Source organism: Malania oleifera, chromosome 10 (assembly GCF_029873635.1).
Source record: "Malania oleifera isolate guangnan ecotype guangnan chromosome 10, ASM2987363v1, whole genome shotgun sequence".
Lineage (NCBI taxonomy): Eukaryota > Viridiplantae > Streptophyta > Magnoliopsida > Santalales > Ximeniaceae > Malania > Malania oleifera.
In genome coordinates, this window is record NC_080426.1 from 15,176,312 (window position 1) to 15,199,396 (window position 23,085).

The following is a 23,085-nucleotide window of genomic DNA, read 5'->3' on the forward strand; positions in this document are numbered from 1 at the left end:
TAACTTTATTTTTATATAGAAAAATTCAGCCATCGCTTGCTCATGTGGATGAATGCATACTATCGAATCACATTATATTCACGTGTTTTTGTTATTTTATCTATCTCTTTATTTTTCCGCACTATTCATCATAATTGCCGTACATTTCACAACACAGAGAACAAACATGAACATTTTCTCTCATATTTCTCATCCTGTAAACCAAGCTTGTGGTGTTGTAATCTTTTATATAGAGAAGCAAGGACAAGGACAGTTTAGTTGGGCATACAAGCTGTTCACTGTGTCCTCAAAATCTGCACTACATTCTCAAATAGTCTTCCACCGAATCTCGACATGTATCACTCCGTTCTTCGAATCGATCAAATGGAACTTCTGGTTGATGCGCCCGTTGTGCACAACATCAATCAGATTGATATCCACATGCCCTAGTGATTCCTACATATTGCAAGAAGGCATTTCAAATTTGGAACGCCATAAAATACAGAGGAAGACAAGGATATGTGAATAAAAGGTGATGGTGTAAAACACCAAAAGAAACTATCATACAATACCTTGGATCGAAAGGCAATGCCTGCACGCTTGCTCTTAACTTCAATGCGTATTTTGTCGCTTAGAGGAGGCTCTTCGAGCATAAATTGGAATTCTTCATTCCAGTTTGGGTCTCGAGTTTTCCTCATCATCTGAAGAAATCCAAATTCATAAGGAAATATGATGCTAAAATGTTTTAATAGAGTCCTCAATGATGTAAATTGTCATGCTTGTACAATTGCAGAAAGAGAGGGAAAGACTGATATGGTTAAATTTTCATCCTTAATATTGATTCACACAAAAAGGAAGCAATGTGAAGTTGTGGGGAGAAAAACAAGATAACCAAAAAGCAAAACAAAAAAACCAAAAAAGAAAAATGTTCAGATAGTATTTTCAGTTCCATCAAAACAAATGTTACTAGAAAACAAGCAAGCCAACAATAAGCTCAAGTAAACTCTAGCTAACTGCCAACTCTAATATCTATCGCATTGGTTAATGAGGGGTTTATCCTAGATATTTTTCTCTCAATTAACCAAGCTTTTGGCAATTGCTAACAAGTCAATTGAAGCAATCTAACCAGTACAGAAAAATTAATTTCAGGAAAATGCAATTTGAACTTTTAAAATTATTGATATTATAAAGGTCATTTTGTTTTGAAAAAAAAGACAGCAGTGATGGATCATATCAGCCAATGCAAATGTCCACATATATATTATTACTCAAATTCATACATACAATTATTTCATTTTTGCATAATCTAGAGGAGTACCCACCGAACTGCATATACAATTTAGATTACCTTTTTTTGTAATTATCTCCATGTCATATTTTTTGGACTAGTGAATATGGACTCCATACACCACTAGGACAAACACCAAACATCTTATAGGATTTAATCCATTTATGAATGAGAAATTCACCTTTGTTTTCTTTTGTTCCCCTCTAAAAAGGACTAAAGCATAAGGATTGTTGTGACGCTCCCCCTCTACATCCTCAGCTCCTTGGATTGTAACCAATAGCAATCCTGCTCCACTCGGGGAACTACCACTATATTCCCCATTAATTCCACTCTCCTTCCTCTCGTATCCTTCCAAAGGTCCACTAAACCCGTCACTGTCTTCCTTAAAAGGAACAAAGGTCAGCTCCACCACAAGTTGTCCCCTTCGCTTCTTGTTTTGAGGATCGTTAATATTTGTGTTCTTGAGCAAATCGAGTGTAAATTCTCTTGGCTCATGGGGTGTTAGCAATTTCAAAGGAACTGTTTGCATTCCCAATCTGTCATGTGTCCCGACCTGTGTGTAACAACACAAAGAAAAATCCCAAGTTATTTAGAAGCATCTTCAAAGAAGGATAATTTTTAGTGGACGCTACAACAATTTCAAATTACCAAAAGGGGCAAACAATATGTTCAACTTATCTTCAATATATTTTTATTGACATAGTGAAAAAGGTGCAACTATAGTGCTTGGAGATTTCAATATGAAATACCTTTCCTAAAACCCTTAGAACTTTTGATCCATCATCCAACAAAGTGGGTTTTGTATGAATCACTTCAGTCAAAACTTCCAGAAAATCCAAGTAATACACTACTTTGATATCCAAGCAAATTGATTTTGGTTTTAAATGGGTCCAAAAAGAATTAGTTTTATATGAATCACTTCAACCAGAACTTCCAGAGAATCCAAGTAATATGGTATTTTCATGATATCTAAGCAAAATAATTTTGGATTTAACTGGACATGTAAGAATTAGACAGTTTTCGAACAAGCACAGAAATGATCCATGAGCTCTAAATCAACCTTTTTATCAAGAGCAGGGACAAAGGAGTGGGGATTGAAGGATATATCGTTAACTATGTACTTCATGTTCCTAGCAAAAAAAAATTCTTTTCACAGAGAAATCTATGAACCGCTCAGTACCAAGATATAAAAAGGAGAGGATTTAGGGAAGAACCTTGTCCCAGTCATAGACATATAGCTGTAGAACTTGAGAATCTGGGTCCTTCACAATGAGCTTGAACTTTTCATTCCATAGAGGATTCAAGTTCCTCCTCTTTATAGTAGTTTTCTTTGCTGGCAATCTCTCTCCGGTTAGTCTGAATTTGACATAAGGATCAGATGTACCCAGAATATCCATCTTTAAGAGTTTGAATGCCTGAACAACATTAACATGTAGTATGCCCACGGGCTTCTTTACAGCCGATCTGAAGAAAATTAAAAAGGAAAATGAAAAGTTAGTGGTGGAAGGGGAGCCTTGGCACAACTGTGGAGTTGTCACCAAGTGACCTGGAGGGCATGGATTCAAGGTATGGAACAGCCTCTTGCAAAAATGCAAGGTAAGGCTGTGTGCTATAGACTGCTCATGGTCTGCCGCTTCCCTGGACTCCTGCATATGCAGGAGCTTTGTGCACCAGGCTGCCATTTAAAAAAAAAGTGTCGCCCCTTTGAAACACAAATCCAATAACAGGCCTGAGTCAAGTTGTTTAGGTCCTCACACAATGGACAGGCTAACTATTGAATGATCCACTAGCCACAGGCATCCGCATGGTTTTAAATCGTGGTAGTGGGTAGCGTAATGTAACAGTAACAGGTGTAACCTGGAGTGAGAGTAGCGGATGTTATATAATGGGAAGCGGGTGTAACAGCCGTGAATTTTTTTGAAGCACGCACAACCTTGTGCATATTAGCGTACTTGCATGTTTTCAGCTTTTAGCCCTTCTTAGAAGAGTTTTAGTGTATTTTGGATCCTTTAGTTCAAGTAACTAAGTTATTTGGTAAGGACAACAAGTTTATATTTGTTTTAGACCACCATAGATAGAAAAATTACGTGTGTGTGCGTATTTATACTTCTCATTGTTATTATTTGTGATAAATTCTTATGTGTGCTAAATTAATTAATAAAATAAAATACATTATACACTCCATTAATCTATTAGACACATAAGAAATATGAATAATACAAATATAAAATAGTTAGAAAAGAAAGAAGGTTGAAGTTGAAAAATATGGGACATAAATATCACATTACTAATATTATCAAAATAAAATATTTTCCTAACAAGGTAGGGTTTTCAAATTGTTAATTAATGCATCCATTGTGAGTATTTAAAGAAATAGTAAATTTTGTATCATTGTCATCCTCTTTATAATCTTTTCCCCCTCTTGTCACTTGGTATATTGTGAATGATATATGAAAGAGAGGGAAAAAGTGAGAAGAAAAGGTAAAAAATAAAATAATTTTTTGGTGTAATAGTCTTGTAGCGGCTACGTAACGACCGTAATGGCCTTTACGTAACAGTCGCGGTCCGTACGGCCGTGATTTTTCTTCCCACCAATTTCATGGCTGTGGTGTAGTTATTACAAAGAACAATGTCCAAAAAAAATTATTGAATCTACATAGAAATTGAGTTAAAGATCTTCAGGACAGTCATTATAAGTACAAAAGGTAAAAATAACTTGAATGATTATTGATGGCATACACATCGACAATTGGCAATTGGAGCACATTGTTGGGAATTAACAACAAATTCTCGAGAACTATGAGAAACAAAATAGAGAAAGAATACACGCCAAAGAAAAATCAATCATACGCACAAGACAGTATTTACGTGGTTCGGCAATTTTGCCTACGTCTACGGAGTCACAGGGAGAAAAATACAAAAAGTGTAACGGTACAATGCTCTCTCTCTCGCTCTCTCGTGAAGTGTGATCGCTTACCCTAATCACCCAAAAATAATCATTTTATATGTTGCGCACAGGGTTCCAAATGGACTACAAAATGGGTCCAAAAACTTGGGTTTTACGGCCCAATCCTTCGCTCCATGGACTAAACCTTATGATAGAAATCTCTCATTAAAGAAAAGTCAGGTCATCATCCAGATTTAACGCAACTAAAAGCCCAACAAATCTCCCACTTGGAGACTAGTTCAATCACCAATATCGACTGCAATCCTCTAAATGAACAATCCCTCATTCCTACAACTCATCTTCCTATCCTCAAGCTAGAAGACCAACTGAAACTGCACACAGCTTCAGCTTCTCAATAGTAACACCCTTAGTTAACATGTCTGTCGAGTTCTTAGATCCACAAATCTTCTCAAGTATTACCAGCTTATTTTCAACAAGGTAGCGAATAAAGTGGTATTTTTTCTGTATATGTTTCGACTTTGAATGAAAAGCCGAATTTTTGGCAAGAAAAATTGCACTCTGACTGTCACTGTGTAGAATGCTCATCTTTTGCTTCTTATCCAATTTGTCTAAGAAACCATGTAGCCAAATCATCTCCTTTCCAACTTCAGTTACTGCAACATACTCAGCTTCTGTAGTAGACAAAGTAACAATCTTTTGTAAATTTGAAGCCCAAGACGATATAATTGTATCACCCAAAGTAAATACAAACCCAGTAGTACTCTTTCTACTATCATTATCACCAGCAAAATCAGCATCTACATAACCCTGCAATTTCAAATTTGCACCTGTGAAGCAAAGACATGTACCTTATGAACCCCTCAGATATCTCAGAATACACTTGATTGTCTCCCAATGCTGCTTTCCTAGTCTACTCATGAATCTGCTCACAACTTTCACTACATGTGCAATGTCTGGCCTTGTACACACCATAGCATACATCAAGTTGCCAATAGCTGAGGCATAAGGCACCTTGCTCATATGGTCCCTTTCTTCTTCTATCTTCGATGACTGTTCCTTAGTTTGAAATGACTACTCAAGGGTGTGCTCACTGGTTTAGCTTCATTCATGTTGAACCTGCTGAGAATTTTCTTCACATACTCTGACTATGAAAGCTTTAATGTACCATTAGCCTTGTCTCTAATGATTCTCATTCCAAGGATTTGCTTTGCAGCTCCCAAATCCTTCATTGCAAACTGTTTTGACAATTGTTTCTTCAGATTATTAATCTCCTCAATGCTAGACCTTGCAATGAGCATATCATCTACATATAACAGTAAAATGATGTAAGAATTATCAAAGAACTTAACATAACAATAGTGATCAGCTTCACATCTCTTGAACCCAATTTTATGCATAAAACTATCAATTTCTTATACCACTATCTTGGAGCTTGTTTTAGACTATACAAGCTCTTTCTCAGTTTACAGACTAAATTCTCTTGTCCCTGGACAATGAACCCTTCTGGCTGAATCATGTAGATGTCTTCCTCCAAGCCATCATGAAGGAATGTCGTTTTCACATCTAACTGCTCAAGATGTAAATTTTCTGCAGCCACCATTCCCAGTTTCAGTCTAATTGTCGACATCTTCACAACTGGAGAAAATATTTCTGTGAAGTCAATGCCCTCCTTTTGCTGGAACCCTTTGACAACTAATCTGGCATAGTAGCGCTTGCTACCATCATGTTTATTCTTTATTCTGTATACCCACTTGTTATGCAAAACTTTCTTCCCTACTGGCAATTCAGTCAATTCCCATGTCTAATTCCCCAACAAGGAATCCATCTCATCCTTCACAGCTAACTCCCACTTGCTTGAACTTTCATCCTGCTAGGCTTCATCATAACACTCTGACTCACCACCATCAGTTAGCAGGAGATAATTTAGAACAGGTGAATAACGCTGTGGAGGTCTAATAATCCTGGAAGATCTACAGACCGCAGCTACTAGTGTATTCTGATTTGCCTGTGATTTTACATTCTCCTTATCATCTTCACCCCTTTCCTGGACAGTACTTTCAGTCAACTCATCTAAGTTAACAAACTCAAATTTCTTCTGATCTATCGCTATGACATCTGATACTACAGTTGACTTGTCCTTGTACATAACCTGTTCATTAAATATCACATTTCTACTTCTGATGATTTTCCTGTTTTGTTCATCCCAAAACCGATAGCCAAATTTCTCATCACCATAGCCAATGAAATAGCATATTTTGGACTTTGCATCAAGTTTACTACGAGCTTCAGAATCAATATGAACATAAGAAACACAACCAAAAACTTTTAAGTGAGAAAATTTTACCTCTTTATCGCTACAAACCTCTTCAAGAAGTCTGAACTCCATGGGAACTGAAGGTCCTCGATTTATCAGATAAGCTGCAGTACTAATAGCATTAGCCCAGAAAGTTTTTGGTAGTCCAACATGCAACCTCATACTCCTAGCACGCTCATTGAAAGTTCTGTTCATGCGCTCAGCCACACCATTCTGCTGTGGTGTCTCAGGAATGGTCTTTTCCATTATGATTCCATGTGCAGCACAATACTCTCTGAACCCTCCATCTATGTACTCTCCTCCATTGTCCGACCTCAAACACTTTACTTTCAAACCTGTCTCTGTCTCAACCATAGCCTTCCACTTCTTAAAAGTTTCAAATACATCATATTTATTTTTTAGAAAATAAACCTATACCTTTCTGGTTGAGTCATCAATGAAAGTAATGTACTACCTTGAACCTCCAAGGGATGCAACGGGAGAAGGCCCCCACAAATCTGTGTGCACTAACTCCAATTTTTTAGTTTTCGGTGTTCTGCCACTTTTCAAGAAACTCACCCTTTTCTGCTTTACTAAGATGCAACTTTCACACAAGTCAAAATCAATAGACTTCAATTCCGGTAGTTTCCCTTTTGATAGCAGCATCTTCATCCCTTTCTCCCACTCATGTGACCAAGTCTGCAGTGCCATAAGCTTGTATCAGTACTTGCTTCAGCAACTACAATTGTATCTCTTGGACTTGAGGTCATATATAGAGTACCAGATTTTTTTCCACGAGCCAATACTCTAGCTCCCTTTGTAACCTTTCAAGTGCTACCAGCAAACAACATTGCATGCCCTTCATCATCAAGCTGTCTAACAGAAATCAAATTCCTTCTCAGGTCAGGAATATGTCGTACCTTCTCCAGTAACCAAACAGACCCATTTGGCAACGACATCCGGACGTTTCCCATACCCACAACATCCAAGGTTGTACCATCAGCCAAATACACCTTACCAAAATCTCCTGCTATATAGTTCTGTATGATTTCATGGTGTGAAGTGGTATGAAACAAAGCTCCTGAGTCCAAAACCCAATCATCAAGTGGACTGTCTACTGCAAGAAGTAGTGCATCCTGTACCTCTTTTATTACAGCATTAGCAGAATCATCCTCATTCTTCTTCTTAAGACTTTTGCATTGTCTCCTAAAGTGACACGTTTTCCCGCAGTTCCAGCATTGTCCCTTTTGGCTAGATCTAGATTTACTTTTGTTTCGATTATAGTTTCTGGATTTTGATCTACCCCGATCTAAATTTCGGTCATTACCTCTGCCTCTTGTCTCAAGGTTTAGGACAGAACCAGATCCTGAGGTTTCACCCGCATCTCTTCTACGAATCTCCTCAGCCAGAATTAAATCACATATATCATTATACTTCAGTTTTTTTTTTTCCAGTAGAGTTGCTTACTGTCATCCTCATTGCCTCCCAACTATTTGGCAACAAAGTCAAAATGATCAGTGCACGAATCTCATCATCAAAATCAATTTCTTGTGATAGTATTAAACTCATTCGGATGTTGTGCTACTGATGCATTCTCTGCCATCTTCAAATTAAACAATTTCTTCATCAGATATACCTTGTTTTTTGTTGACGTTTTTTCATACATCCCATACAAAGCCTTCATCAGATCTTCTGTAGTCTTCTCCTTCACAACATTGTGTACAACAGACCTAGACAGAGTTAATCTTATAACTCCCAGTACCTGTTTATCAAGGAGAGTCCATTCCTTGTCCTTCATAGTAGCAGGTTTTTCTCCTACAAGCGGCAGATGTAACTTCTTCCCATAGAGATAATCCTCAATCTACATCCTCCAGAATACAAAGTCCATGCCATCAAACTTTTCTATTCTAGACGTCTTTCCTGCTTCCTCTGCCATTGCTCCCACTCGAACCCAATTCTAGGCTCTGATACCAGTTGTTGGGAATTAACAACAAATTCCCGACGGTATTTACGTGGTTCGGTAATTTTACCTACGACCACGAAGTTGTAGGGATTTCACCATTATCAGGAAGAAAAATACAGAGAGTGCGGCGGTACAATGCTCTTTCTCTCACTCTCTCGCGAAGTGTGACCGCTTACCCTAATCACCCAAAAACAATCATTTTATATGCTGCGCACAGGGTTCCGAATGGGCTACAAAACAAGCCCAAAAACTTGGACCTTATGGCCCAATCCTTCGCTCCATGGACTAAGCCTTAGGATAGAAATTTCTCATTAAAGAAAAGTCGGGTCATCATTCAGATTTAACGCAACTAGGCTCCACAAAAGCCCAACACACATGCTCGAGCAGCTTGCAGTTTCTTCTTCTCAATTTGAAAAACTTAAATGCCTGTAACTGCCTCTTTGAGGGCAGTTACTTCACAAGCATGAAAATGACTCATCTAACCCCTTTATAAAGGTTTATATCAATTTTGTTGAGTGGGTAATAGGAGTGATTTGAGGAATGCAGAAATTCTTTCTGAGGTGATCACCAAACTCCCAACTCCCTTAATTAGTAGTGATAGATGTTCAAGCCTTCATATCTCAACATGATGTGTTTGAATGCCTCATTAAATAAAAAAGAAATTTTTCAGATATTGTATTCAATAGTGTGGTAGTATTTGAAGGCATCAAATAATGCATAGAAAACAACCATTGCCTGGGAAATTTTGTGAAAAGGTAGACCATTATTGCGAAAGATAGGACAATGAAAGAAAAAGAAAAAAAAAGATTCAAGTAAAAGTTATTTCAAATGTTCTGGAGATAAAATCGGTTGGTTTCATATCCCCAGTACAACAAAATAATTTATTACTATGAGGTGTTCAATCATGCTAGCAAACTGTTCTTCTATTCACTAAAGAAGTCCCACACCTGTAAGTAAAATGATAACTGAAGTCAATACTCAAAAGGCTGATATCTAACCAAGTCAACTACCATATCTAAATGAGCTTATTAACATCCAGAAAAATAAAACAAGAAATAAAAAGCTCAAAAAAATTTAAGAATTAGATCAACTTTAAGCATCAGCAGTTGTAACATTCTATTAGCTTACGTCGAAGTGTCAAGAATTGGTATTTCAAGAGACTGAGGCCAGAGATAGAGGCTTGCAACTTGTTTTTTAATGGTCTCCTGCAAACATCCAGAATGGTTAGTTGCGGGCATACAGAGTTTTAGAGAAAGCAAATCCAATCAAAATCAGAGTTAAAGATTAACAATCCACCTTCTTTCTTTATCTAAAACCAAAAAAGATTTACCATCCACCACCCATCCCACTATCAGACAAAATTTAAAACCCAGTGCCTACCCATAGAAGATCACCAGTGCTGCACCTGTACAAATCGATAAAGCCCAGGTATGGACATGACATCCCCTCCCAATAATTTCATTCCAAAGTCTACATGTGGCTGCAAATAGATCAGAGAACAATCAAATCTAAGGCAATGATTCTATCCATATATGAAAAATCAGAGCAAGACAAAGATTGAACTCACAGAATTCCCACTTTACCTTATGCATCAAAGATACTACTATGTTTGCAAAGCATGGAAAGGTTGGCACAAGAGGTTTCAAAGCTATCCGTGGTTCCGCAAATATTTGCAAATCTACTAGCTGAGAGAAGAAGGGAAAACAAAAACACACACACAATCAAACTTCTAAAACTTCTAAGTAGCACTAACTACTCACCAATGCTAATTCTTTTATTGAGTACCAGGTCATTGGGCCCACCTGAACAGTGATTCGTAGATTCAATAATTTTAATACCAAAATTATGTTGGGATTGCCAGCCCATTTAATTGCAGGTTCCATGATTAACTCCTTCTCATTAGTCTCATATACTTTAATACCTGCAGTGTTGTAAAGCAATTAAAAATGAAAAAATAAAACTAGTAAACTGGGGCTCCTGTATACTGCTTGTTCAGTAAAAAAGACCTTTGCAGTTTGTCATATTTTCAATAGAGCAACATTAGATGCTAACTCAGCTTCTTCTACAATAAAGACTCAAATTTTAAACAGATGAAGCATATTAGACAAAATATAGATTTGATAGAACCCTTCAGTTCCATTAACTATTAATTGAACAGATGAAGCTTAGAGCCTGCGCACCATGAACTGTAGGAGGTAGTGTTCCAAGACTTAGATTCTCAAACTCAATTCCTTGTATCTGAAACTTCCCAATGTACTCCGAAAATATAGGCTTTGCCATGGTTCTTATTGTTTTACAAATTGCCTGTGGATTGAAAAAAAACTCAAGCTCAAAATTTCTTCATTCAGGTTGAAACTTGAATCATTTTGTGCAATAGAATAACCTTATCAAGGAAAGGCCACATATCCATAAGAAACTTGTTTAACCAATCTACCTGCACAACCGCACACACATTTTCAGTTCAAAAATAGAAATTTATAGGACATATGAAGAAAAAGAGAAGGCTTCAATCCTTACTCTATCATAATCAGGATTCTTCACCCAGAATGGAATTTCAGGTAGAAGATCATGCAAAGCACTTGTATCAAACTCATAAAGTGGCCTAATAATTGGATCCTGCAACAATTAGTCCAAGAACATACGAAGAAAAATCATATTGGGAGAAAATATTTTGTCATGGAGCTTTGGACTATTTCAGCTTATTTCAAGTATAATGTACACATTTCACACTGTCCACATTTAGACCTACAAGAAAAATTCATTTAAAGGTTTTTTTTGGTAAATCAATCAACATTTTTTGGGTTTTAAGCCTTTAACTCGTAAAAAAATAAACATACTTGCCCTACAAAGGCCCAGAAAAGGAAAATTCCAAGTGCTACAAGTTACTATGTAATTCATATGAATGAAACATAACTGTGCTTGGACATTTCACTAGCTGCAACTTGCCTCATTTTCCGTTTCATTAGTTATGGACAGCAGTTTTCAGTGGTTATATGGAGAAGTGTGTCAAAAAAATAACAAAAGCATGTATTGGTGTGGTTGTTGATAGATTTTTCAATTTACTAATTTAACTCTCATTTGAAAATTGAATTTAATTATAAATCTGAGAAAGAAGAACTTTTTTAGAAAGATATGGGGAAAAGGCAGATTGAAAACTGTTTCAACTTAATTTTATTAAGAGTTGAGATGAGATACCATTAAACAATGTTTACACATAGCGTTTGATGTACTTTTGTTATGTTTTTTGTATTTTTATTTCTGAACTCTGAAGTGAATGCAGCCTCGTTGAAGATGGGAAAACAATTTCTATTGTGTCTTCCTTCATTATTTGGATTTTTAATAAACGTTCATTCCAAGGATTTAACATCACTTTTGGGCAATCACACCAATTTCCTCAATTACTCAATCACAATAAATTCAAGTGCAAAGGAAGTCAAAACTGATCATCACACTTTCATGGAAGTTCAAATGCACCAAAGTGAAGCATATGGTGTTCAAACTTCATACTGAGGCTTAGTTGTCAATTTTTTTTATTTATAGTGATATGATTTCGAATCAGCTAAGAGCAACATTATATTTTTCTTTTTAGGCTTTTTTTGGGAGCAGCTAGGAGAGGAGGTGGATTTAAGGAACTCCTAGCACATGGGTACATTGTGAAAGGGAATGAACCAGCAAAAACAGAACTATAATTGCATAAAAGTTCTGCAGTCATATTGAAATAATAAGTGAGCCGATTCTCAAATATATGTTAAAAAAAGTTAACCATAAGTTACAATTTACAAATTGCATTGTTGAATATATGATCAATGCACCGTGGTTACCATCATTTGTAATTGACTCTTCCACATGTCAGATTCCAAATAAGATCATCTCAAATCCAAAATTCTAGCATTAAAGCATATGATTGAACCCCCAACTTGAAATTTTGCAAACTGCTATGATTCAACAATAAGACCTTACTTAGCAATTGATCACACTTTTTTACATTGAGAAAACAGCATTCAATTCACAACTAAATCAATGTTTAAAAATAAAAATAAAAAAGTTTCCAAACCCACCCCCCCCCCCCCCCAAAATACTAGTAGAATCCGTCCGTAAATATTGAAGCTACTACAAATTAAAAATATAAATCTTCCAGAAAATAAACACCCACTAAGCCTTATGCAGAGCAGATCCATGACAAGCAAACAAACAGCCAGCGATCACTACAAATAGCACAAGAAAACGAAAAACTCAGATTATAAAGAGCAGCAATTAATCAAATGCTTGATAATATCTTCAAATAGAAAGATCCAACCAGGCCTATGAAACTTAAAGCTTCAAATAAAATGGTCAAACGGGAAATATGAAACTAATGTTGACCTTACCTCTACATCTCTGGGCACAGAATATACAAAGAGATAAAACCCCACCAACAGCCCAATCGGAATTCCGATTCCAAAACCAAGAATCCCCAACAGAGTACTCAGAAACCCCATCTTCCTGAACTCCTCGGAGTAAAAAAAAATAAAGAACAAAGAAAATGAAATAATACAGAGGAAGGACAAATATAAGAACCAAAGAAGTAAACAAATGGAATAGCAGTGCGTAGGAGATAGAAACTGAAAGAAGAAAGCGATTTCCCGGGAAAATCCGGCGAGAAAATTGAAGAAAATCAACTGGGAATCGGAGCTAATATACACATTACAATATAGAATATACACACCCCTCAAGGAAACCGCCAAAATGTGCTGCAAACAAATATACAAAACCCGGTGCTCGCCTGTACTTGTCAAATGACATAAGTACCCCTCCCGACTTCTACCGGCGAAGGCAGTATCCGACGTTGAACTCATCCTGCAAGGGTAAAACGGTAGTTTAGCAGAGACAATTTTAATTTCACGACACCTTTCAACAAATCCCATAAAAAGATAAGGACTCTTAGAAATACACGCTTAGACCTATTTTGTTAATTTTTGACCTATTCTCATTAATTTTTTAGCCTTGAATACTTGGCTTATTTTTCAAAAAATATATTTGTTAAAAATACATTTTTATTTTTTTTAAGAAAAAAAGATGATTTTTTAGTTTATAAAATTGAAGAAAAAATGTAATTTTTTTATCATTAAAAAGGATTATCAAATACATCGACTCTTCTCGTTATTTTTTTTTTATTACATAGGAACTCTAACCACCAACAAACCTTTCGGACCCCCTGGTGCGGCACCAAACCTACGGATCAGCGTCTTCTCCCTAGATCTCGCTGATCAGGTAAAGTCTGGAATACGGACACGGCTTCTGTGCATCAGTTGGACATTTGGCCAACCCGACCACCGGGACACATTTCCATTACCATCCACCGTTCCCGCTGGCTCACAAAGAACTCTCACTATCCACGGTCCTCGCTGGCTCACAGAGTGAACTCTCACCATCCACAGTCTTCGCTGACTCACAGAGTAAATTCTCACCATCCATAGATACAGTTGACTCCGTGAGTATATTTACCTAAAATTGAACTCTCGATGCTCCTTCTTACGTGCGGATATCTTTTCACCGCTCCATGCTCGTGGAGGCCTTCTCGCTATTTTCTTCTTATGATATTAGTTAGACTATAAATATTATTCCAATCCCTTACTAATAAGATCAATCTAAATAAAATAAAAAAATTTATTACATCTATTAAATCGGCTTTATTTAAATATATATGAGATTTTAAATATAAATTTAAAATAAAACAATATATATATATATAATTTAAACTTTAAATAGATACTTAAAATCATCATGTCATTAATATTACTACTATGATTGGCATCCTTATTATCATCAACTGTCATTATTATTATTATTATTATTATTATTGTTATTATTATTTTGTAATCAATAATTGAAATATTTTGAAGTAGGGGAGGAGAAAATTATAGTCTGCTTTTATTTTATATAATATAATATATATATATATATATATATATATATATATATATATATATATAATCAAAATTGTTGCTTTCATTGGACAAAGGTGGGGTCAAGAGATGGGGAAGCTATACCTAATCAAATAAATTATTCTGTTATTTTATTATTCATATACCCCTCAACATATATAAGCATTTCTTTTTCTCTTGCAAATAAGTGGATGCAACCTCTCCATCTTCCATATTATTATTATTATTATTATTATTATTATTATTATTGTTGTTGTTGGAAATGGATGGCAATTTTCTATTTCGTCTCACAATTACACAACCAAGCCATCAATTATTTTAATTTTTTTTTAATTTTTTTTGCATATGAATGATTCAAACGAATTTTAAACGATTGTAAAATAAAATTTGAAAATTGGAAATTTATCTTCTCATAAGAATTCGATATAAATGTCATTTGCATGCTGTGTCTTTTCAAGATACATCTAAAATGATAAATTTCAAATCACTAACAACTATTTAATTGTGGAAAGCAATTCTTTTATTTTAGTTTTATAAAAAAACATTTTTTATTATTTTCTTGATTTCTAACTCTTACTTTACATATGGAAATTCGGATCTTATACTTTGATTTGTGTGATTTATATATTTAATTTCTTCCAAATCAATAAAAATTCAAATTCAAATCCTAAAACTCATGATTCCATATGCTATCTTGCATAGTTTTTTCATATATATTGTACAACTAAATAAACTCTTTATCTTATATGGTTTAATACAAATATTGAAAACTTAAAAATAACTAAAAAATTTTATAATTTCATTGAAAACAAAAATATAAAAAATAAATAAAATCAACTTCCATGACTAAACAAACTTATAATTTCTCTAAATCCATTTTTATTGAATTTTTTCTTTTATTTATCTATGAAAGCAATTTTCATAATTTATTATAAGATAACTCATCATCAAAATCTAGGTGTTAAGGAGAGAGAGTTAAGAGAATCTTATATTGACTTAGAAACTGCTCACAAAGACGATGTGAGACTGGACGAACATTAATACTCCCCCTCGAGTCCATGGGGAAAATGAGGCGACGAGAGTCTATGAGGGGAAATGAGGCGAGGCGAAATCCAACCCAGGGATGAGCTAAGCAGCTCAAGACCCAACTTTGATACCATGTTTGAGAACTCATCCTCAAAACCTAAGTATTAAGGAAAGAGAGTTAAGATGATCTTATACTAGTTTAGAAACTGCTCACAGAGATGTGAGATTAAACAGACATTAATATTTATAAAATACATAATACAGAAAAAGTTATTAATTATGTATGTCAAATATATATATAATAAAAATAATACTTTATGTGAACAACTGAGTCAAGGCTTTGTAACACTCTCATTTTATACAATAATAATTATTCAACAAAATGACGAGCACATTGAAAACTAGTTTGAATTTACAGGTTTTTCTAATGACAATTAGTTGACAATTGTTTAAAAAAATATGAGAATACTAGAAAAATTTGAGGGATACATAACACACTGAGCCTGCTTCTAGAAGAACAAGGTTGGGAAGACGGCTTTTGCTGAAATGGGCCTAACTAAATTCAATCCAAATGTTTGACCAAAAAAATTCAACTGCACAAAGGAAATTATGAAGATATAAGCACTAATGAATTAGGATAATGAAACTTCCAGGACACTCCTGAGTTTAGAAATGTATTCTAATTTTTTTGTGCACTTCTTTAAATTATCACTTTACCTTAAAATTTAAGTTGTTAGGTTCTGAGACAACGCTATATATCAAGCTTTAACACCTCCCGACACGTGCAATTTGACAAATGAAGAACCGATAATAACACCCATTATAGGGAGCATAATAATTTTTTTAAATATCAAGAATAAACAAAATTATTAATACAATACAAGAAACCAATCACGCTAAGCATTTTGAAGGCATTATCCCTTGAAAAAACTAGTAGAACAGCCTTACAACCTTGTTTTTGCTCATCTTGAACCAAAAAAAAAAAATTAATTTAAATCATCATATTTGCCAGACTTTGGACAAACCTAATCTTCCAAAATCATGAGTAAAAGACACTAATTTTCCCTGAGGTTTCCACAAACTTCTCTTGATATTTTTGAAATTCCACATACCTACCTTAATATTTGATTTTCAGAATACTTATCCTCCTCAAAAAATTTGTCTTTTACCAAATATAAGGCAAGGTCTATGGAATAGTTGAAATTTTAGGGAAGATCCCTTATATTTTTGAAATCTCGGTAGAAAATCTATGTATTTTTATCAAATCTTAAGAAAGGTCATTGTATTTTATCATAAAATGAAATAACTTATTTCAAATCCTCTAAGAGAAAGAACAATGCATATATAAATGAGAGGTCGATTCAAAACAAAGAGCACACATGCCCCAAGTGATGCCTTAAAGACTTCCTACTCCTTAACAACTTAACTGTTGACTCTAATAAAAACAACCAACCAAAAAAACCTATAATTTTAGAGAAAATTTTAGCCTTCTTCTGAATCATTAAAAAAAAAAATAGAATATTCTCTCATGACAAGAACTCAAAGAAAGAGTGGAAGAAAAAATTATTATTCTCTCTGAGAAAAAATACAAAGAAAGAGCTAAAAAGAAAATTATCCCAAGGACTTCAACATCCATTTCCTCACACCCTCCTAGATGTGCAATAACCTTCCAATAAACTCAACAAAGAAGCAAGCTCGTCCACTTCTCCATCATTCTAAGATTTTCAAAAATGAAAATCTCATAAAAAAATGTTTCCCATTAGAAAGTAAAATGGAAGGTCATTATGTAATAAATAAATACAATACAAACAAGGAAATGCCATGAAATAGGTCAAACCTTACATCTAAGGGTCTTTCCAAAAACAAACAACCAACCTCAAATATGGTATTAGGAATAAAATGTGAAAAAAGCAAGCTTAGGCATTAATCTCCAAAAACTATCTAGAAGTAATATGAAACCTACAATATTAACATTTCTTTCCATGTCAATTGAGTTGATTGCTCTATTCATGGGTCCATACCTATTGTGTAAAACCCCTAAATATGCACAACGAAATATATATTTGTATAACGATTAAACAAACAATGCAGCAATCTAATAGTGAATATAGAATAATTTCACAACCATAACAAGTAAATGAAAGCAATAACAATAATAATGACATTAGGAATTACGTGGTTTGGCAATGCCCACAGCCACGGAGCAAACGACAAGTACTCATTATCTTCTTATGTAATATACAAGAGTAATGCAAGAATTCTCTGAATTCTCTTGACAACTATCAACCAACACTCTAAATACATTAAATAGGACATATAAATAGAGTTCTCAGAGGCTTTCCCTCCAAAACTCAACTAAACTAATGTCCCCTTATTCAAAATTAAAAATCTACTATGGTCCCCGAGTGAAACCGTCGACGGTTTCATTCAAACCGTCGACGGGAAGAGCCAAACCATCGATAGTTTTTAGTCATACCATCGACGAAAAGATACTGAGAGCAACCTTCTCTGAATGTTTAGACAAACAGTTGACGGCAACAAACAAACAATCGACGGTTTCCTCCCAATAAGACCCCAGCATATTGATTACACCATGTTTTCTCCTTATACATGTCATCCACTCAATTATATGAGCCACAAAACGCAACAATCTCTACCTTGACGAATATACGCCCTTTAGGAGAAACTGAAAACATGAACCCGCTGCTCCATCTTGAACATGGAACGTTAAGTTGGGACTGCCTCCTGTCTAGAAACTTGAGACAAATACCAAGTCCAAGCAACGTTGCTTGAACTTGTAGATGGCAGCTTTGGCTTCTACCATTAATCCCGATAAAGTTATAGATGCAACACCCGAAGACTTCACCTTAGGCTTCCAACAAGGCCTTCCCACAACAATAAACACAAACGCTGCTACAAACCTTATATCACAAAGCTCTCTGCATAGTCTTCAACAAATCTCATAGCTGATAGTCTACTCTTTTGCCTACCGAAACACCACATTGCACAATCATGAGGGACCTTTGACATATCTCGAACATCATAGCCCGTCCTTGGCTACCAAGCGATAGACATTTCACAATGATTCTCTACATACCCCCTTGAGATAGCAAACAAAGTCTCCCTGCGGTTCCGCCCACCACCCTAAGATAACCCCAATCTCCCCATAGTCTTGTCCATGCGAATCTTTAAACCAAGATCCTTCTCGGTCGTACCCAACACATTCATGTCAAAAACTTTCAACAAAGTTCCCAACTGATAAGCCCTAGTCAAAGTCTTCCTAGCCAATAACATGTCATTCACACACACAACAGATACATCACTCCCTAGCTTGCATCCTATCACCCTCTTCCACACTGGAAGCTTCACCAACTCTCACACCTAGTTCATATGCGATACCCCCATTTCCTCCACCATGACACTTATCCTTCTATTTTTTCTTGTGCTATTCACGACAACTTGAAAAATAGTAGGAAACTTACTGTTGGTAGTAATGAATGCACAAAACACCACAGTTCCAATTTTATATCTGAGTGGTGATCTGATAGTGCATATGAGTCCACCGTGATTCTACTGGTCTCCCGAGCTAAAACTGTAACGACCTGCTATTCAAACTGGGTATTATTATTATTATTTTTACATATATTTCTTCCCCAAAAATACCCTCAACTAGCTAGGGTTATACATAAACACTCCCAAAATATACTCACTCTTTGACAAGGCACTACAGAAGCCCCTCTATCTGCGAGCCTGGTCTGCGAGCCTACCTGGATCACCTGAAAAATAATTCAACACTAGGATGAGCCAACGCTCAGTAAGACGAAATATGCTATTACTAGTGTATGGCAAATGAGCTACAATATTATGAAAATCTATGTTCATATAATGATGTATGACTAAAAATGAAAGTACAATACAAGTAATAAAATACCCCACCCTTTCCAAGTTGCTTAACATAACAGTATCGTAGGTTACTAATCAAAATACTTCTATTATCCATAGGTATATTCCCTATTTTTGTAAATTTGTACATACGTAATAATATCTAAAAAATGTTCCCTGTGACTATTTGTATGTCATGACTTACCCCCTCATGATAGGGTTGTGCGGCCCGTAAGCGGGATTTACCCTAACTGGCCAACCAGGAATAAATCACTATACTCCATTAGTCCATCTCCCCACCTCAATCCATATCTGGATGGGGAGCCTAACCTTTTCAAGGGCATAGGTGATTGACCTTACCACGTATTATCTAAATAGGTAGTTGCACTCATAAAGTAACATAGTATCTGTAGCAACGGTACCGTGTTCTATAGCTGCAAGTCCAACAGGGTATGATATCATATAATATATTTCTATATATATATATATATATATATATATATCTGATTTAACATGATTCTGAAGTATTGAATTAACCATGATGCTGCATAACTGCACTGTAATTCATATGTCGTAATACTGAGAACTGCATAATCATAATGCTGAAACTGCATAATCATAATACTGATATTTGTATGGTACTGAGATTCATAAAATCATGGTACTAAAATCCATAAAATCATGGTACTAAAGTATCATAAAATCGGGATACTGAAATATCGTAAAACTTATATTCGTACTATATTCATATTCAAAAGCCACACGATACTGTAATACATAATTTTTATCATTTAATAAAAATGTATAATATTTTAAAAATACCTAGCATAGCATATTTCCCTTACCTGACTACTGGAAAGCCCCTATGGAATTCTAGCCTAATATTTGCAGGGCCTCCTACAAAACACCCTGAAACCAACATATGCCAGAACAAAATATCAGTATTTTTTTGCCTATATCGTTTCCTATAACTGTCATAAGGTCAAAAATAGGCTAAAAGGTCTTACCCTGAATTTGGGATGAAATCCAACTTCGATTCCCCAAAGATCCGCTCCGGCAGACTCGCAGAGAACTTCTCTAGGAGCGTCGTGGTAGCTTCAGATCTTCGATCCAGCGACTAACGAGGCCAAAAACGAAGAGAGAAGGGAGAGAGTGACATAAGGAGAGAGAGGAGAGAGAGACAGAGGCGTGAAAATATGATAAAAATCCGGTTTTTAGCTATTTATAAGGCCAGATTCGTCGACGAGACACGTCACCTCGTCGACGAGACACGTCACCTCGTCGACGAGTCCTTCATTAAATTTGTCGACGAAATTCAGAACAACCAAAAACCTCGCTCGATATTTTCTCGTCGACGAAGCCCTGTATTCGTCGACGAGTCCTGACAATTTCCTAAAATTAAAATTATCCCCAAAATGCAATGTCGTCGACGAACGCTCCGCGTTTATCGACAAAGTCTACGACCTCCTTCTGTTTCTGTTCTATTTCTCTCCCTCATTATTATTTAAATACTATTATTCTTCGGGTCACTACATTCTCCCCTCCTTATGAAATTTCGTCCTCGAAATTTACTATCTGAATCTCTATCTATACTTCATCATTCCATAAAGAAAAGGGTCTACTTATTTTATTACCTGCCCTCACTTATGACGGAGGAATACCGTGGTTACATGAATAGTTCTGGGAGATTACAACCATAAAAGAAAATTTCTCCCAAAACAAAATACTACCTACCCTATACTCTACATTACAATTACAGTGGACTCAACAAAACAAAATTACCATCTAAGCATATATACATTAATACTATAATTCATCAAATAATTGGGGATATTTCTATCTAATTTCATTTTCAAGTTCCCATGAGGCTTCTTCAATTGCGTGGTTTCTCCATAGAACTTTCACTAGCGGTATCCTTTTTTTGCGTAATTCTTGTTCCTTACGATCCAAAATCTGTACTGGAGCTTCTTCATACGCTAAAGCCTCACTGACTTCCAATTCTGCATAACTGATTATATGGGAAGGATTTGGAACGTATTTCTTTAACATAGAAACATGAAATACGTCATGAACTTGAAATAAAGATTGCGGTAAAGCCAGCCGATAGGCTACTGACCCAATCTTCTCAAGTATCTCAAAAGGGCCAATAAACTTAGGGCTCAACTTACCCTTCTTCCCAAATATCAAGATCCCCTTCGGTGGAGTTATTCTCAAAAAAACATGATCACCTACTCCGAATTACAGTTCCCGACGGCGAGTATCTGCATAACTTTTCTGCCGACTCTGTGCTGCACCAATTCTATCTCGATAAGTGAAAATTTATCACATGCTTACTCAATTATCTCTGGACCCAAAACTCGCCTTTCGCCTACTTCATCCCAGAAAAAAGGAGATCTACATCTCCTACCATATAATGCCTCGTAGGTGCCATGCCGATGCTAGACTGATAACTATTATTATAAGCAAATTCAACTAGCGGCAAAAACTGAATCTAGCTACCTCCAAAGTCTAGCACACAGGCACGAAGCATATCTTCCAATACCTGGATGGTTCTCTCAGTCTGACCATCGGTGTAAGGGTGAAAAGTTGTGCTGAATGCTAGCTGAGTCTCTAGTGCTTCTTGTAAACTCCTCCGGAATCGTGATGTAAAACGTGGATCACGATTCAAGACTAAGGATACCGACACTCCATGGGGTCGACACTTCAGAGCAGCCCAAACCGTCTCTCGGTATTTTCTCATCGACGAACACAACGAAGCCCTGTGTTCATCGACGAAATTCTGAAGACCTTCGTCGACGAGAACCTGTGTTCGTCGACGAAGCTGGGCAATTTCTTGAATTTATGATTATTTAATATTATCTCCAAAATGCAATGTCGTCGGCGAACGCGGAAGTCTATGGCCTCCTTCTGTTTCTGTTTCTATTTTCTCTCCCTTTTTAATACTTAAGATGCTATTATTTTTTTGGTCACTACACATAGGGTAGCTAATCTTAATAGGCAGAAAATGTGTCGTCTTCGTCAATCTATCAACTATCACCCAAATGGCATTTTGTCCATGCAGCGCTGGTGGCAGGCCAATAATAAAATCCATGGATAAATGGTCCCACTTCCACTCAGGAATGAAAAGTGGCTACAATTGACCAGCCGGCCTCTGGTGCTCAGCTTTAACCTGCTAGCACGTCAAACACTGTCACATAAACTCTGCTATCTCCTTCTTCATGCCACTCCACCAGAAAGAATTTCACAGATTCCTATATATTTTCGTACCGCCAAGATGAATAGCGTATAGAGATTTGTGTGCCTCCTCCAGAATCGTTCTCCTGATGCTGTCATCTGCAGGCACACACAATCTGGTGCGGAATCTCAGAGCCCCATCATCAAAAATACTGAACTCCTCCCCCTGACCATCCTGAACTCTAGCTATCACCTCCACTAACTTTGGATCATTTCTCTGAGCAGCTTTAATCTTCTCATACAATGTGGGCTGTACAACTAAACTGGCAATAAGCGCCTGAGAATCATCCTCCACTAATTCCACACCGAGTCTTTCTAAATTCATCTGAATCAGATGTTAAACTACCGCTGCTAGTTGTGCTGTGTCTCCTGATTTACGGCTCAGCGCATCAATTACCACATTTGCTTTACCTAGGTGGTAACTAATGGTGCAGTCGTAATCCATGATAAGCTCCAACCACCTCTTCTATCGCATATTCAATTCTTTCTGTGTGAAGATATATTTTAGGCTCTTATGATCTGAAAATATCTCACACCTCTCACCATATAAATAATGTCTCAAGATCTTTAGTGCATATTCCACCGCAG

At 36.1% G+C, this 23,085-nt stretch overlaps 1 protein-coding gene across 2 annotated transcripts; it reads right to left on the reverse strand.

Moving 5' to 3' along the window:
- Window positions 1-45: 45 nt before the first annotated feature.
- On the reverse strand, window positions 46-13,143 carry LOC131165387 (synaptotagmin-3). 2 transcript variants are annotated; one of them, XM_058123128.1, is made up of 12 exons: window positions 12,799-13,143; window positions 10,949-11,047; window positions 10,815-10,865; window positions 10,612-10,735; window positions 10,234-10,352; window positions 10,015-10,116; window positions 9,837-9,911; window positions 9,560-9,636; window positions 2,482-2,731; window positions 1,449-1,820; window positions 552-680; window positions 46-435 (listed from the first exon to the last, which is right to left on the reverse strand). In XM_058123128.1, the coding sequence occupies exons 1-12, from the start codon at window positions 12,907-12,909 to the stop codon at window positions 307-309; spliced, it is 1,638 nt and encodes a 545-aa protein (XP_057979111.1). In that variant the 5' UTR covers window positions 12,910-13,143; the 3' UTR covers window positions 46-306. The 2 variants fall into 2 exon arrangements, with proteins under 2 accessions (XP_057979111.1, XP_057979112.1); XM_058123129.1 differs by lacking the exons at window positions 10,612-10,735; window positions 10,815-10,865; window positions 10,949-11,047; window positions 12,799-13,143 and having other exon boundaries at window positions 9,812-9,911; window positions 10,015-10,350.
- Between the last annotated feature and the right edge of the window lie 9,942 nt (window positions 13,144-23,085).